At 40.5% G+C, this 13,049-nt stretch overlaps 1 protein-coding gene across 7 annotated transcripts in view; it reads left to right on the forward strand.

The window, feature by feature from the left end:
• Positions 1-13,049, forward strand: part of AIG1 (androgen induced 1) — a 192,495-nt gene that overhangs the window by 149,672 nt on the left and 29,774 nt on the right. For 4 of the 7 annotated variants that reach the window (XM_036317644.1, XM_036317642.1, XM_036317649.1 and 1 more), the window contains exon 4: positions 10,048-10,163. The exons of the other annotated variants lie outside the window; for them this stretch is intronic. In XM_036317644.1, coding sequence (XP_036173537.1) covers positions 10,048-10,163 — 116 coding nt within the window. The remainder of the gene's footprint in view (positions 1-10,047; positions 10,164-13,049) is intronic. 7 annotated transcript variants of the gene reach the window in all.

Raw genomic sequence — 13,049 nt, forward strand, 5'->3', positions numbered from 1 at the left:
TCCTGGCCCCTGTAACTCCAGGAACTGGCTGTTAGATCCAGTTCATGCAACCCATGCAATTCCTCATCTTAGACCTTTGAACAGCTCTTCCCCCATCCTCTTCTCCGATTCTTCCAACTGAAAAGATTCTCAAGGCTCCAAGTGAGCTTTAACCCCATCTTGCTTCCCTCTGTAATGGCTCCCAGAGGATTTGTGGCTCTGACAGGATTTATGGCTACAGCAAAGGCTCGACCTGAAAACAAGAGCCGATGGCCAGCCCTTGAAGGTCCGGTCTCCACCAAAGGAGGTCTCCTGGTCAAGAAACGTAACTTCCACTCCTCACCATATACACTTTGATTTTTCTGTTTACATTCACGGAGCAAGGATGGGACGCCTCCACAAGCTGTGTTTAAGCTTACAAAAATGCCTGTCTCCCCATGATTAGGCTGCAGGGGCTAATGAAAGTGTCAGGCTTCTTCAATCTGGCTGAACTTTATGAGTAGAGTGCAGTGATACTGTTGATCTCATGCCGACCCAAAATGGGCCAAAATACAGGGTGGGGCCAAAGTGGGTTGTTTGTATGGAAAACAATGCAATCATTAAATAACAATACAAGAATAAACTCTGTGTTTCATGTACTCACAATGATAAACCTTCGTTTGCCCCCCTATATATGCCTTTGATTGATTATGTTCAATTGGGGAAGGTTATGACTTGATATATGATTTGAGAAATAAAGCCATTTAAGATATTGTCCATTGAACATAACAAAGCATAAGGCCTTAAGGAAAAGTAAAACTGAAGGTCATTTGTGTGATCTAGAGCTGGAGCTTTTGTTCCCTCCAGCCACCCCTCCCAAGTGCACTGTCTCACGGGGGTGTAAGCTTTCTGTTGTCCATAGGACTGGCATTGTTCCTAGAGCCTCAGATCCATAGTGACCAAACCTAGATGGCCTACTATGCGCCTTATTCAGCTGAAGAAGGTGTTGAATAGCAACAAACTGATAATGAATTTTTAAAAGTGATGTCAAAGAGACTTATTAGTCATGCATGACCATATATCAAATTAAAGTAGCTGACTTCATAGCCGCAAATTAGGCAGTACCATATGCTGACCAGGCCCTATAAATGCCCATGTCAGTGTGTCCATAACCCTGCAATGCAATTATGAATTGTCAGGCTCTGTTGCTGTAGGTGTTCCCTCGAATTGCACACACAGAGGTTCAATCCTGCTGCACTGATGATTGTGTGGGAAAAATCGACTTGAACAAAGACCATCCGTGGTCGGTGAATGCTGTAGTGTGCGACACAAGTCCCCTTCGGAACTGAAGGACTCGCTTCCCAGCGGCTGGGAGTGTTGTCCTCTGCAGCTCTGCACTGTACGTCATCTCCAGGAACCATCTCTTCTGAAGGGAGCTGTTTTCCCACAGCGCAGGCCCCTTTCCCTGGGGTGGCCCACATCCCATACCTGGTCCACGCAAGAGTGGAAAGACCCGGCCTTCTTACCTCAATTTGGCAACTCCTCAGAGCTCTTGGGGGTCAGCCAAGGCCCTCGTTGCGACTGCATCACAGGCACCCTTCTCCCTCTGCGGCCTCACACGTCCTTCTTTTCCCCTGACAGATGCTGATCCTCAGAAGCTCCCTAACTAGTTTTCTGCATGCTGATTCCCATCTCAAAGTCTGCTTAATGGGGAACCTGACCTGCAACACTAAACCGATCTGGGTTAGCTTGCATCCAAAGATGATATGTTAGGAATATTACATTATAAGTTAAAGGATGCAAGTGACTGAAATGCAAAAGTATGAGAGTAACAAATGAAAACGACAGACAGTCTCAAGGGTGGATAAGCATGTGGAGCAAGTGAAACTCTCATACACTGCTGAAGGGAGTGTAAAAATTGGTACCGTCACTTTGGAAAACTTTTGGACATTATCTACTAAAGCTAAATAGCTAGAGTCATATCTGCAATTCCTGTCCTTGGTTAGGTACCCTAGAAAAATGCAAATGTCTTCACCAAAAGAAAAATGCACAGGAACGTTCATCGCAGCACACTTCCTAAAGGACCACACTGGAGAGAATCACAGTGAGGTGGAGGAATCACTGTTGTATTCACACATGGAGTGCTATGCAGCAATGGGAATGGAAGCCTGCAGCTCCACCCCTCAACGTGAATGAATCTCACAAGTGTGGTATTGAGCAAACACAGCCAGGAATAGCAACAAAAAAATACATAGGGCATAATTTCATTTCCGTACATTTCAAAATCAGACAAAACTATTCTCTAGTGTTCGAAATCAGAGCAATAGTCACCTCTAAGGAGATTAGCTGTAACAAGAAGTATAAGGGATCTTATAGGGGACTTGTGTCACTTAGTTTGGTGTGGCTACAGGAGTGAGTTCACTTTGAATATTCATCTCCTGGACTCTTATTATTTGTGCACTTTCTGTACATATGTTATACTTAAACTGAAAGTTTACACAGCGACGGAGGGAGGAAGGAAGGGCTTGATTCAGAAATGTGTCTTCTAGTATACGAACACAAATTCCCAAGATTTGAGCAGGATTTCTGCTGTCCACTGCTGCAGACTCTTACAGATAATTCTTGGGTCCAGAAGGGCTCCAGGTGGCTCGAAGTTATGTAGCCAGCTAATGGCGAACAGCTCCCTAGCCCAGTCTTCTCTCCACTTCCCCACAGCACAAAGAGCCTATGCAATCACTAGAGTCCCAATTTAGCTGGACTCAATGGTGGCCACATAATCACTAGTGCAGCCCAAGCAGGATGTGTAGGGAAATATGGCTTGAACAAGGATCCAGAAGGGACATTGAACTTGATACACTGTGTCCAAGGTAACAGAGATGTCATTCATTTCTTAGAGACCTCTCTCCTCACCTATCTTCCCATCCACACTTTTCTAACTATCAATATTGCCTTGTGTCGAAAGGGTGTCCTTTTCTGTTTAAGAGACTTCAGAGAGCCCTAACCGGTTTGGCTCTCTGGAGCGTCAGCCTGCGGACTGAAGGGTCCCAGGTTCAATTCCGGTCAAGGGCATGTACCTTGGTTGCGGGCACATCCCCAGTAAGAGGTGTGCAGGAGGCAGCTGATCGATATTTCTCTCTCATCGATGTTTCTAACTCTCTATCCCTCTCCTTTCTTCTCTGTAAAAAATCAATAAAATATATTTTTAAAAATATTTAAAAAATAAAATAAGATAGTGTTTCTGTAAGGGCTTGGATTTAGTTTAATAGATAATAGGAATGACCTTCAAGATTAAAACTAAAATGTTCCCTATTCCTTAAATATGTTAGGATGTGTGTATATGCATATATGTATTTGAATGGATGTCTATGCATTGATGTATGTGCATAGATGTATGCATGGATGTGTCCACATGTATGTTTGCAAGAGTATATCCTTCATGTGTTTGCATGGGTGTGTGTTTGCAAGTATGTGTTGTATAGGTGTATGCATGGATGTATACATATCTGTGTCTGCATGTATGTGTGTATACCTATGTATATTTTCTGTTAATATTATGCCATTTGCAGGGCGCATGTCACTCTCTAGAGACTCAAGGCTCTCTGCTTTCGATTATACTCAGACTAGTCCAAAACCCCTCTGAAATAATCCTAATCACCTTGGAAGCCACCACACTCAGGCATGAGGCTGTCAAATGTGAGTGCTTGCAGATGTCAGTGCAGGGATCCAGGAGGACAGATCAAGGCTTAGTCACTGAAAAATGCATGCCAGTGCATCCCAGCGCAAGAGCACTAGCGCAGCCATAAAAAAACGTGTCGTGACAGTAAATCAATAACCTCTTGGAGACGATTCGTTTCTGAAATATCCCTGATTAATTATGCCAGTGCACGCTTGGCAACAGTACTTTGCTCCAGCATTAACCTAATGCTTTTTGCATGAAGCAGGATTATAACTGGTTCTCATAAGTCAAATTTGACATTTCAAATCAGGCTTTAAAGGTTTTGGTTATAGATTTTATAATGTCTTCATGTCAAACATAATTGCCCTTATTGCTGCTAGTAGACGTTTGCCAATCAATCAGAATAACATTTATTTTATCATAAACAAGAGTAAATTAAAACCATTTGAAGTCATTGTGTTTGAAGATTCAGCTGGTACACATGACAGAGGAGTGTGATAAAATTCTACAAGTCAATGGAAATGTGTTACTATTTTCTCACTTCAAAAAATTAATGCCTCTATATATTTTTGTGAACAGCTTTAGTTTGATGACTTGGTTCCATATAAATATGGTTAGGGACAAAGTATCCCCCTTTTCTGTAATAAATCATAATTTTTGTGCTTTCAAGATAAATGTATTTTTATTTACTTATATTTTTCAGCCAGGAACTGTTTCTTTAAATAAATTGCCCATTAAATCGAGTTTATGTAAGGGAAAGTCATACTGTCATGGTCCTTGAACAAAGGCTTATTGAGACTTGCTCTTTCTATTAATATCTAAATATTACCCCAGTATACCTTGCACTCCATGGAAGGAGTTTTAGCTTATTCAAGTTTCTCTGCTTCCTACAGGACAAAGTCCATATGAAAACCCTCCATGATTTGGCTTATGCCTGCCTCACATGGGCAAATTCAATTCTTCATGCTCTTTCATGTCCTACAACAGTGACAGTCCCCTCAGGGGTCCATGCTGTGCCTTTACATGCTTTTGTGGAAAGCCTTGTGAATAAAACTCTTCCTTTACCCTTCCTTCTGCTGGAGAGGCCCTGGTCACACTAATAAACCCAGATCCAATGTTTGCTGCTGCACAGTTTTCCTGGACTCACCCAAACAGACCAGATCACTCCGGCCACTGCACCATCATAAGTCTCCACATCTGCATCTATCTCATCATCTTGTAATCCTTTGATTGTCTGAGGGCAGTCATTAGAGTCGCTATTCTGTGAGAACTACAAATATGAATTATAAAATTCTCATGTAAGATGAGGATACCTTTAAATCACTTTAAATTTGCTGTCACATTGTAAGGTCCAATGTGAGCTATCTCTGGCAGCACATGCACAAGCATTCCCTTTGGCGGCCCACGGCTGCTGGAGTGAGAAGAGGCACCACACTGGAACCGCTCATGATGCCACAGACTCTTCGCACCTTGTGGGCACCTTCATTAGGAAGATTCAGCAAGAGATGTGAACCGCCCTCAAAATGCCTTTTAAATGAAAAATAACAGCCCAGTAACATGGTGTCACTCACCTAGTGTAATTGATGCCTCCTTTGCTCTTAATTGCAAAGATATGCATGTCTTGGTTTAACGCACATCACTATTTTGTTTATTGGGCCTAATTATTAAAACCATATCCCAAGACTTGTTGGGACTAATGTTAGAACTGGATGGGTCCCAGATTTAGTATTATGCCCGTACAGAGTTTTGGAACATACTGGAACTGGGTAAATATTGGTTCCATCTGAATCTAAGTTTCTGATGCTGAGTCATGTTTCTAACACGGTTCTGAGATGCCTGTGTCAGAGTGTCTCCAGCTGACGTGACAGCCAGCAGGAGCAGGCATCCAACACCACACCAAAAAGGCCCAGCCAGAAAGGCTCTGGCAGTTTCTGGGGAGAACCTGTCATATTGCACAGGCATTGATTGTCCCACCAAAACCAGCACCTCAACCCTTAGGGGAGAAAGTTCCTTGAAACTACAGTGGTTAAGACATGCAAGTCCTTATCATTCAAAGCACTAAAATCTCTCTACCATGAAGAAAATGAGGAATGATTACAAATTTTGAGCTGGCTGACTAATTAGTAAGATTAATAATGATAGTTTCTGGTGGCACGATAAAACATTTGGTCAGGTTTTCAGAGTTAAGAAATAGGTTTTTTAGAACCTGCATCGCCTGCCAGGGACATCGTTGACACCTCCCGCATCTATTGACTGAATTTACAATTGGCCCAGGGGAAGACCCAGCCCAGTTCTGCTCATGCTCCCTCCAACACTGTTTTCCGTTTTCACCGAACAGTTGCCTTATGTGGAGAGCCCAGAAGCTTTGCAAAAGTTAGAGCAGTCAGCATTTCATAATCTTTGCCAGTTTCTCTGACATCATCCTTTCTGTCATTTTAGATCATGTTTTGCTAATACAAGGGGCATTATCTTCACACTTGGAAATTTCTTCTTGCTTTATTACAGGATGAAAAGTTTCTCTTTTTTAATCCCCTTTTATTCTGCAGCGGATTGAGAGGTAAAAAAGTAAACAAAATATTCAAGTTACAATCGGGAGTGTATAACTTTCTGTATCCTGGAGCAGTTTTTCAGATTATTTTTATTTGTGATATTCCTGTAAACTTGTCAGAACATCATAGGGACTCTCCCTCACCCCATCCTCCCAGGCAAGTCTAGTCGCATCTCTAGCCTTGCCCGCATCCTGCGTGCCCACAAAAATGCAGGTGTTCAGTGCCACCTGTGCACACATAAGCACATGCACACGGCTATCCTTCAACTCTTCATTTATGATCAAAAGTCATCATAAGGATAGAGGAAAACCTAGATATCCTCACAAACATGAAGGCACGGATTGTGGTCTACCTACGTGGTGACTACCAGGAGCAATACTCCACAGCGAGTAAACCAGGCACCCTGGGAGCCAGACTCAGCAATCTCACTTTTAACAAGCTCACCTGGTGATTTGATGCAAATATTACTTTGAGAGCACTCCCAGAGCTCCCCCTGTGTGCTACAGATGCAAATAAGCAGACATGGGGTTGCCAGCTCTCTTACTATTCAGCTAGGCGAGGGCTGGGCTGGCGTACCTCACAGTCGAAAGCTGGTTTTGCTTCCAAGGAAGAAAACGATTTGTATCGGGTGTTCATATGGTATGGGAGCGGTACTCTCCTATTTAAAAATATTTTGGAGAGAGGAGAAAGACCAGAGAAATAGCCATTAGATATAGTCTTCATATCTTGTTTATTATTTTTATAATATATACTGTGATTACAGCTCTAGAGTCTAGAGCTCTAAAATAATCTTGACTGGCCCTGTGATTCATCCATCCACTCTACTTCCCTGAATTCTTATCATCACACAGCGTAGTTTTTATTCTTCTATTTTTTCCACAGCATAATTTATTCTCAAACGTTCCTTTAGTTTATAGGCTATGTAGAGCCATCACAGATAATCAAAATGTTTTTCCCAGTAGCAAGTCCAGATCCTTCTTGTGTAGTGTAAATGCATTTCTTTAATCCTGTTACATTCCATTAAATCCTCCATCAATACCTAAATGTTCTACTCATCCATCTCTCCATTTTTCTAGTAAAAGAACATCTGGTCATAAATCAAATAATTTAGCAGTTAGAAAATATAGCTAAAATTTATGATAATCTGTTCTAGTGCTGTGTGCCCCTGGTGGCACACAAGATAATGTATGTGGCACAGAGATCTGGCCTTAAATAATATTGAGTCACAGAGTAAAAAGGTAATTCCCTCTCAGTCATCTTTCAATCCTGATTCCATTTAGGAGTCTCTGTTGCATGCTAGTGTGTCTTTGATGCCCCTCTAATACTTACTAACATCCCTACCTAACATCTACAGAGCAGGCCTCAGGGTCAAAGCCTTTAACAGCAATTTTTAAGAGCTCCCTCAGAATGCTTATATACCAAAGGAAAAAGCACATTTAGCAAAATATGTTTTTTACACTGAAGACCTTTTTATTTATGTTGAGGCTCAACCAAAAAATAGTTCTGGTCTGTTGAGAGGCAACATAAGTGATCTATAATCATGTACTCCCACAGGTTTATTGAATCAAATTCATCTTTTAAAGATATAATTTAATGTAGAACACAGAGTATGGGATTTGGAGACAGATAGAACTGGTCTGAACCTTACCTTCAGACTTACTAGCTCTATGATTTTGGGCAAGATAATTCCCTTTTCCAAGTCTTTTTTACCTTATCTGCAGAATGCAGTTTATAATTCCCACTTAAGATGTTGTTTTGAAGATTAAATACATTATCTCCACAAATATTTATTGATCACCTCCTATGTGCCAGGTTCTTGTCTAAGTGTTACAAATAGCACAGTGAACAAAGCGTAAGATTGCCATTCTTGAACAGCTGATTGTCTTGAATTGAATATTTCCTTCTTGGTTCTTATGTCATTGAAGCACAGTAGATAAGAACTGGATTTCTTGTACTTATACTTCTCAAGCAAGTATTCCTCTTGCTGCTTCGGATTTTGAGTTGTAACTGAGCTGCTAAGGGTTACTCAGAGATTCAGCAGGACCATTTATAGAGTTTTACAATTGTTCTAATTCATAAAATTTTACCTGCAGGGCAACATTTATATTTGCTATAAATATTTTGCACTATTTGTGCTTTTGTTAATATATGTGGTTTATTGGTAAACATAATGTGCATGATAAATTTTTGGAGAGGTAGATATACATCTTCTAATGCCTGGAAATTCTGCATGATAAGCTGCTAAGTTTCCCTGATATAGAAAAACCTCCTCCTGAGATTTGCCACTAGCCAAACTGTCCCAGGCACAGCCAGCCATAAAAAGATATTTTGTCATTGGTTAAGTCACTGATGGAACAAGTAGTTCCTTTTAAATAGTAATGATGCCAATGATGAAGTAACCCAGAAAGATCTTAATTTTTCAAAGGGCTTTTCTACCTAGCACCATCAAAGTACATTCTAACACTTTCAGGTATGGCGTCTGATAATCAGCAACTAAGCCAGATAACATAATGATAACTGGATAACTAAAAATATTCAGATTTGTTCTTTGAACTTATATAACTTTATAGAAAAATGGAAGACTTTCTCCTCAGCTTAGAACAATGGATGAAGAGGTAGAGTTTAGACATTGTTTAATAATGAGTCAAAAATAATATTGTCATCCTATAACCCACACAGGCCATCAGAGTCAGCATTATCTTCATTTTATTTGCATGGATTTTTCTTTTATGTAAAATTTGATAACACTTGGCCTTATTGCTAGCTGTACATTTTAATTTTACATGAATGAACCATTATAAAACTACTAGAGGCCTGATGCACGAAAATTTGTGCAAGAGTTGGCCTTCCTTCCTCCGGCTGCCGGCACCGGCTTCCCTCCGGCACCCGGGACCTGGGCTTCGCTCTGCCCTGGCTTCATCTGGAAGGACATCTAGTCTAATTAGCATATTACCCTTTTATTATTATAGATTGTTAGCAGTTGAAATTCCAGGCCAGTGTCATCTGAGGTGAATAGGTGGGAAAAAAACAACAAAAATAAAATAGATCTTTAAAATGCATACTATCTCTAAATTACCACACATGTACATTCTACATGGTTCCTTTTAGAGCTAATTATACTGTTTTAAGACAATAATAAAGAAACAAAGGATAAAGAAAGGTAAATTTGCCCAACTGTGGAATCACCCACCTGACATCCTGGGAATGCCATACTCTAATTACTAATATATTGGCAGTCAGAGCAGTTATCTAGAGAAGAATGCTTAAGACAAAGAATTTCCAGTCTTTATATTTCTTTTTTTTTTTTATTGACTTGGGAGAGGAAGATAGAGATACTAGTAGAAACATCAGTGATGAGAATCATTGATCGGCTGCCTCCTGCATGCCCCTATTGGGGACTGAACCTGCAACCTGGCCATGTGCCCTGACCTGACTGGAAATAGAACCTTGGCCTCCTGATTCATAGGTCAACACTCATGCTACAATTTAAAATAAAATGAATGCACAGTATGATCTTAATTATGTATAAGAAGGAGGGGAGAGACATATACCCAAATATTAACACTGGTTATTTTTATTCCTTTCTTGTTCCAATTTTTGTTCCAATTATCTTCCTATATGCCTTTCTGTGTTATAGAAATTCCTTGTAAAATGCATAAACAAAATTTCAAAAATTAAGATACAAAAGCAAAATACCAATGGAGCAATTGATGCTTTCTGTATTTTTGTGTCCATATGCTATTCTCTGATGTGTTGCTTTCACTAGGGATTTACACTACCCATTCTCCTACTGGAGACAAGGCAAAACCACTATGGATGGGCGATGATGAGAACCTGTGTCACCTGGTCTCTGTTCTGTTTCAGCACACGACAGTTTTGCCCTTTATATTGATCGAGATGAGGACATCACACCATGGGTATCCCAGCAGGAGCAGCGGACTCACTACCATATGTACCTTCTCTCTTGGCTATATATTATGGTAAGGTAAAGTGCCTGCTGCGCTTTTATATTGTATTAGATTTTGCACTGCTAAATTTGGGCACATATTTCATTATGGATATAATCACTAACAGATTCATACTGCGTGCCTCATTTGGTCCAAGACCTGGGCTTTGTCTCATTTCCCCAGATGCTTATATTTTTAGAAAGTATATGCCAAACCTCACACAACAGGAATTTGTTGAACAATCCCATGTAAGCAGTGGTTCTTCCAAGGCTACATTTTTCAACTCTTTTTCAAACTAAATGTTGTTCTTGGACACCGATTTTATTGCTTAAGGGCTTTTTTTGCTTGGGATTTTTTGTTGTTGCTTTTGTTGGGGAATGGGGGAGTTGCAGCGAATGCAAATAAGGATGGGAGAAATGACCTCTTAGAGACATGACTTTAAACTTCATAGGAAACAAGTGAAAATATACGAGTCAGTTTAAAACCTATTCCAGATTAGTTATTACATATAGCATGCAGTTAGTGGTTTTGTTTTTTTAAGTTGGGGTAAATCTCTGATTTGTCTATTGGGCATGAATAAGTCCATGCAGGAGATTCCAAATTTATCTGACAAGAGGTTTTGCCTGATAAGTTTATTACACATTAATTGCAGTTCCTACCATGTTTTAATGTTTCAAAATTGTTTATCTTTAGAAAATTTCTTATTTCTCTTTATAATTCCAAGTTCTCTTTGATATATTAGCTTACACAGCAGAGGTCTCTCCTGCCAGCATTTCTACCTCTCAGGACTCTCTTGCCCTGAATTCTGGGTCACCGTCCCCTCCTTTAAGCCTGAAGGACTGAAGAACATTCTTCCAAGACCCCCTCCCCAACTGTGCTTAATCCCATCAAGCTCCTGGAGCACTTTGGAAGGCCCAGTGTCCATGGAGCGTTTAGCTTCAGCCAGCCCAGAAATAGAGAATGAAGGTCAGCACAGTTCTTCACATACTTTGCATGAATGCTCACATAATGTCCCAGATCTGAACAGAAAGGGAATTTGCTTCTAGGAAGTCACACTCTATGACCAGCTCTAAGGGGACATCCAGACTGCAGACCTCAGAACAAACGTGCAGTAATGTTCATTCCATCTGCCACTTCATCGACTAGTCAAAGACCATTTGTGAGGACTGGGGAACATTTGTTTTCCTAGTCACTGTTTAAATCTTCTTTTCCCACCTAAAGTATTCATTTTCTCTGACAGGAAAGCTCCAAATGATCAGGGCTCACAGGTAAAGTAAGACTGTGAAATTACATCTTAAAAATTCATGTATGTGCTTTATACATATGAACTTGATAGTCAAATGACTCTTATCTTTCAGAAGAGCCATGTGGGGAAGCTACACAATTATTCAAGGGCGCTGCAGTGTTCACAACTTACCTGGGAGTGCCCATAGCATTTAAGCCTCAAATGCCCTTCTCTCTTCCCTCCCCAAAATACGTTCTTATTATTTTGCACTCATATTTGCTTACCTGTGGGAAGGGAATTTTTTTACTCTGGGAACTCTGGATATATTTCCACAAATTCACTTATATTCTGTTAAATTATCTGAATCTTGTAAAGCCCCAGAGGTTTCAGGAACTACATACTTTCCGATGGGTTTTCTTTCCACTGGAGGTAAAAATCAGGCCAAGTTTCAAAGAGACACATGGGAAATACCACATCGTCTTCATTATAGACCCCCAAGATCCCTCATTAAAATGAAGCATTACTCACGCTCTTCACGCCAAGTGAGGCTTGCCAGTGCTGTGTACTCCCTAAGCAAACCAGTACTTGTGTGGACATGTATTTGCATTAACTAGCGAATTCTCTCAGATATATGCTGAGAAAGCTTTCAAAACAGACTTTGGTGTTCTGCCCTAGGCATTCACGGGTATGCCAAGACCTAAACAATGTCCCACACATCATGTCACTTTATATAAATCCAAAGATTTTAATTGTTATAAAAAAGATGCTGGTTTTTGCTCCCTTTCAGGCTATCTCAGAGCTGATGAACCAGCAGAAGGTTCAGGATATGAAATCTCTTAATAGCATACCAGGGTTGTGACTGGACATTCCAGAACCTTGTGCCAAAATGGAAGAAAGCATTCCTCTTATCACATGCTAGATATAAAATAAATAGGTCTCCCTTCCAATTCCCTGTATGTGTGAACTGAATCTATACCTCGCAGGCTGTTGGCCAAGCTGGCTGTCTGCTTTGCTCTGGTTCTAGCTTTCTCTCCATGTCACAAGTCTCCCTCCTTATCTGAATCTGTTCTCTTCCTAGATTTAGATAGTGAGTGTTGACAAAGCGAGGGATACCAGAACTTTCTCTAATACACTGGAGCCCATGGAGCTCACACCCTCAGTGGTGATGACTAAAGTAATACTAATCTTTAGTATATGTAAAGCACATAGAACAGTACTTAGCACAGAGTGGGTACCATGTTAATATTATCATCAACCCACTCCAATGTGGTTTAAGCTTCATTATTTTAGCAAAACTTTTGCTGACACCATAGTGACTTCTGTTTTGCTGAATTCCTTGAATGCTTTGTAGACCTCTTCTCAATGGACATTTCAGTAGTTTCCATATGGAAACATTCCCCTTCCTGAATCTGTCTCTTCCGACTTAGGTGATATAACAATCTTCGTGTTTTCCTCCTAGTTTTCAAAATTGATCCCTCTCCGTATCACTTAATGGTTCTTCCCACATTACCCAAACCTCAGTGTTGGAACTTTATGGAGCTCAGCTCTAGGTCATCTTTTTTTTTAATGTTATTGTGGTAAGAATACTTAACTTGAAATCCACCCTCTTAACCTAGGGCCTCTTCTTTTACTACCTACTGTTCCTAGGTAAATCCATTCACTCTGTATTTGCAACCACCACCATCCCAGATCTA

This window comes from Myotis myotis, unplaced genomic scaffold, assembly GCF_014108235.1.
Source record: "Myotis myotis isolate mMyoMyo1 unplaced genomic scaffold, mMyoMyo1.p scaffold_m19_p_7, whole genome shotgun sequence".
Classification (NCBI taxonomy): Eukaryota; Metazoa; Chordata; class Mammalia; order Chiroptera; family Vespertilionidae; genus Myotis; species Myotis myotis.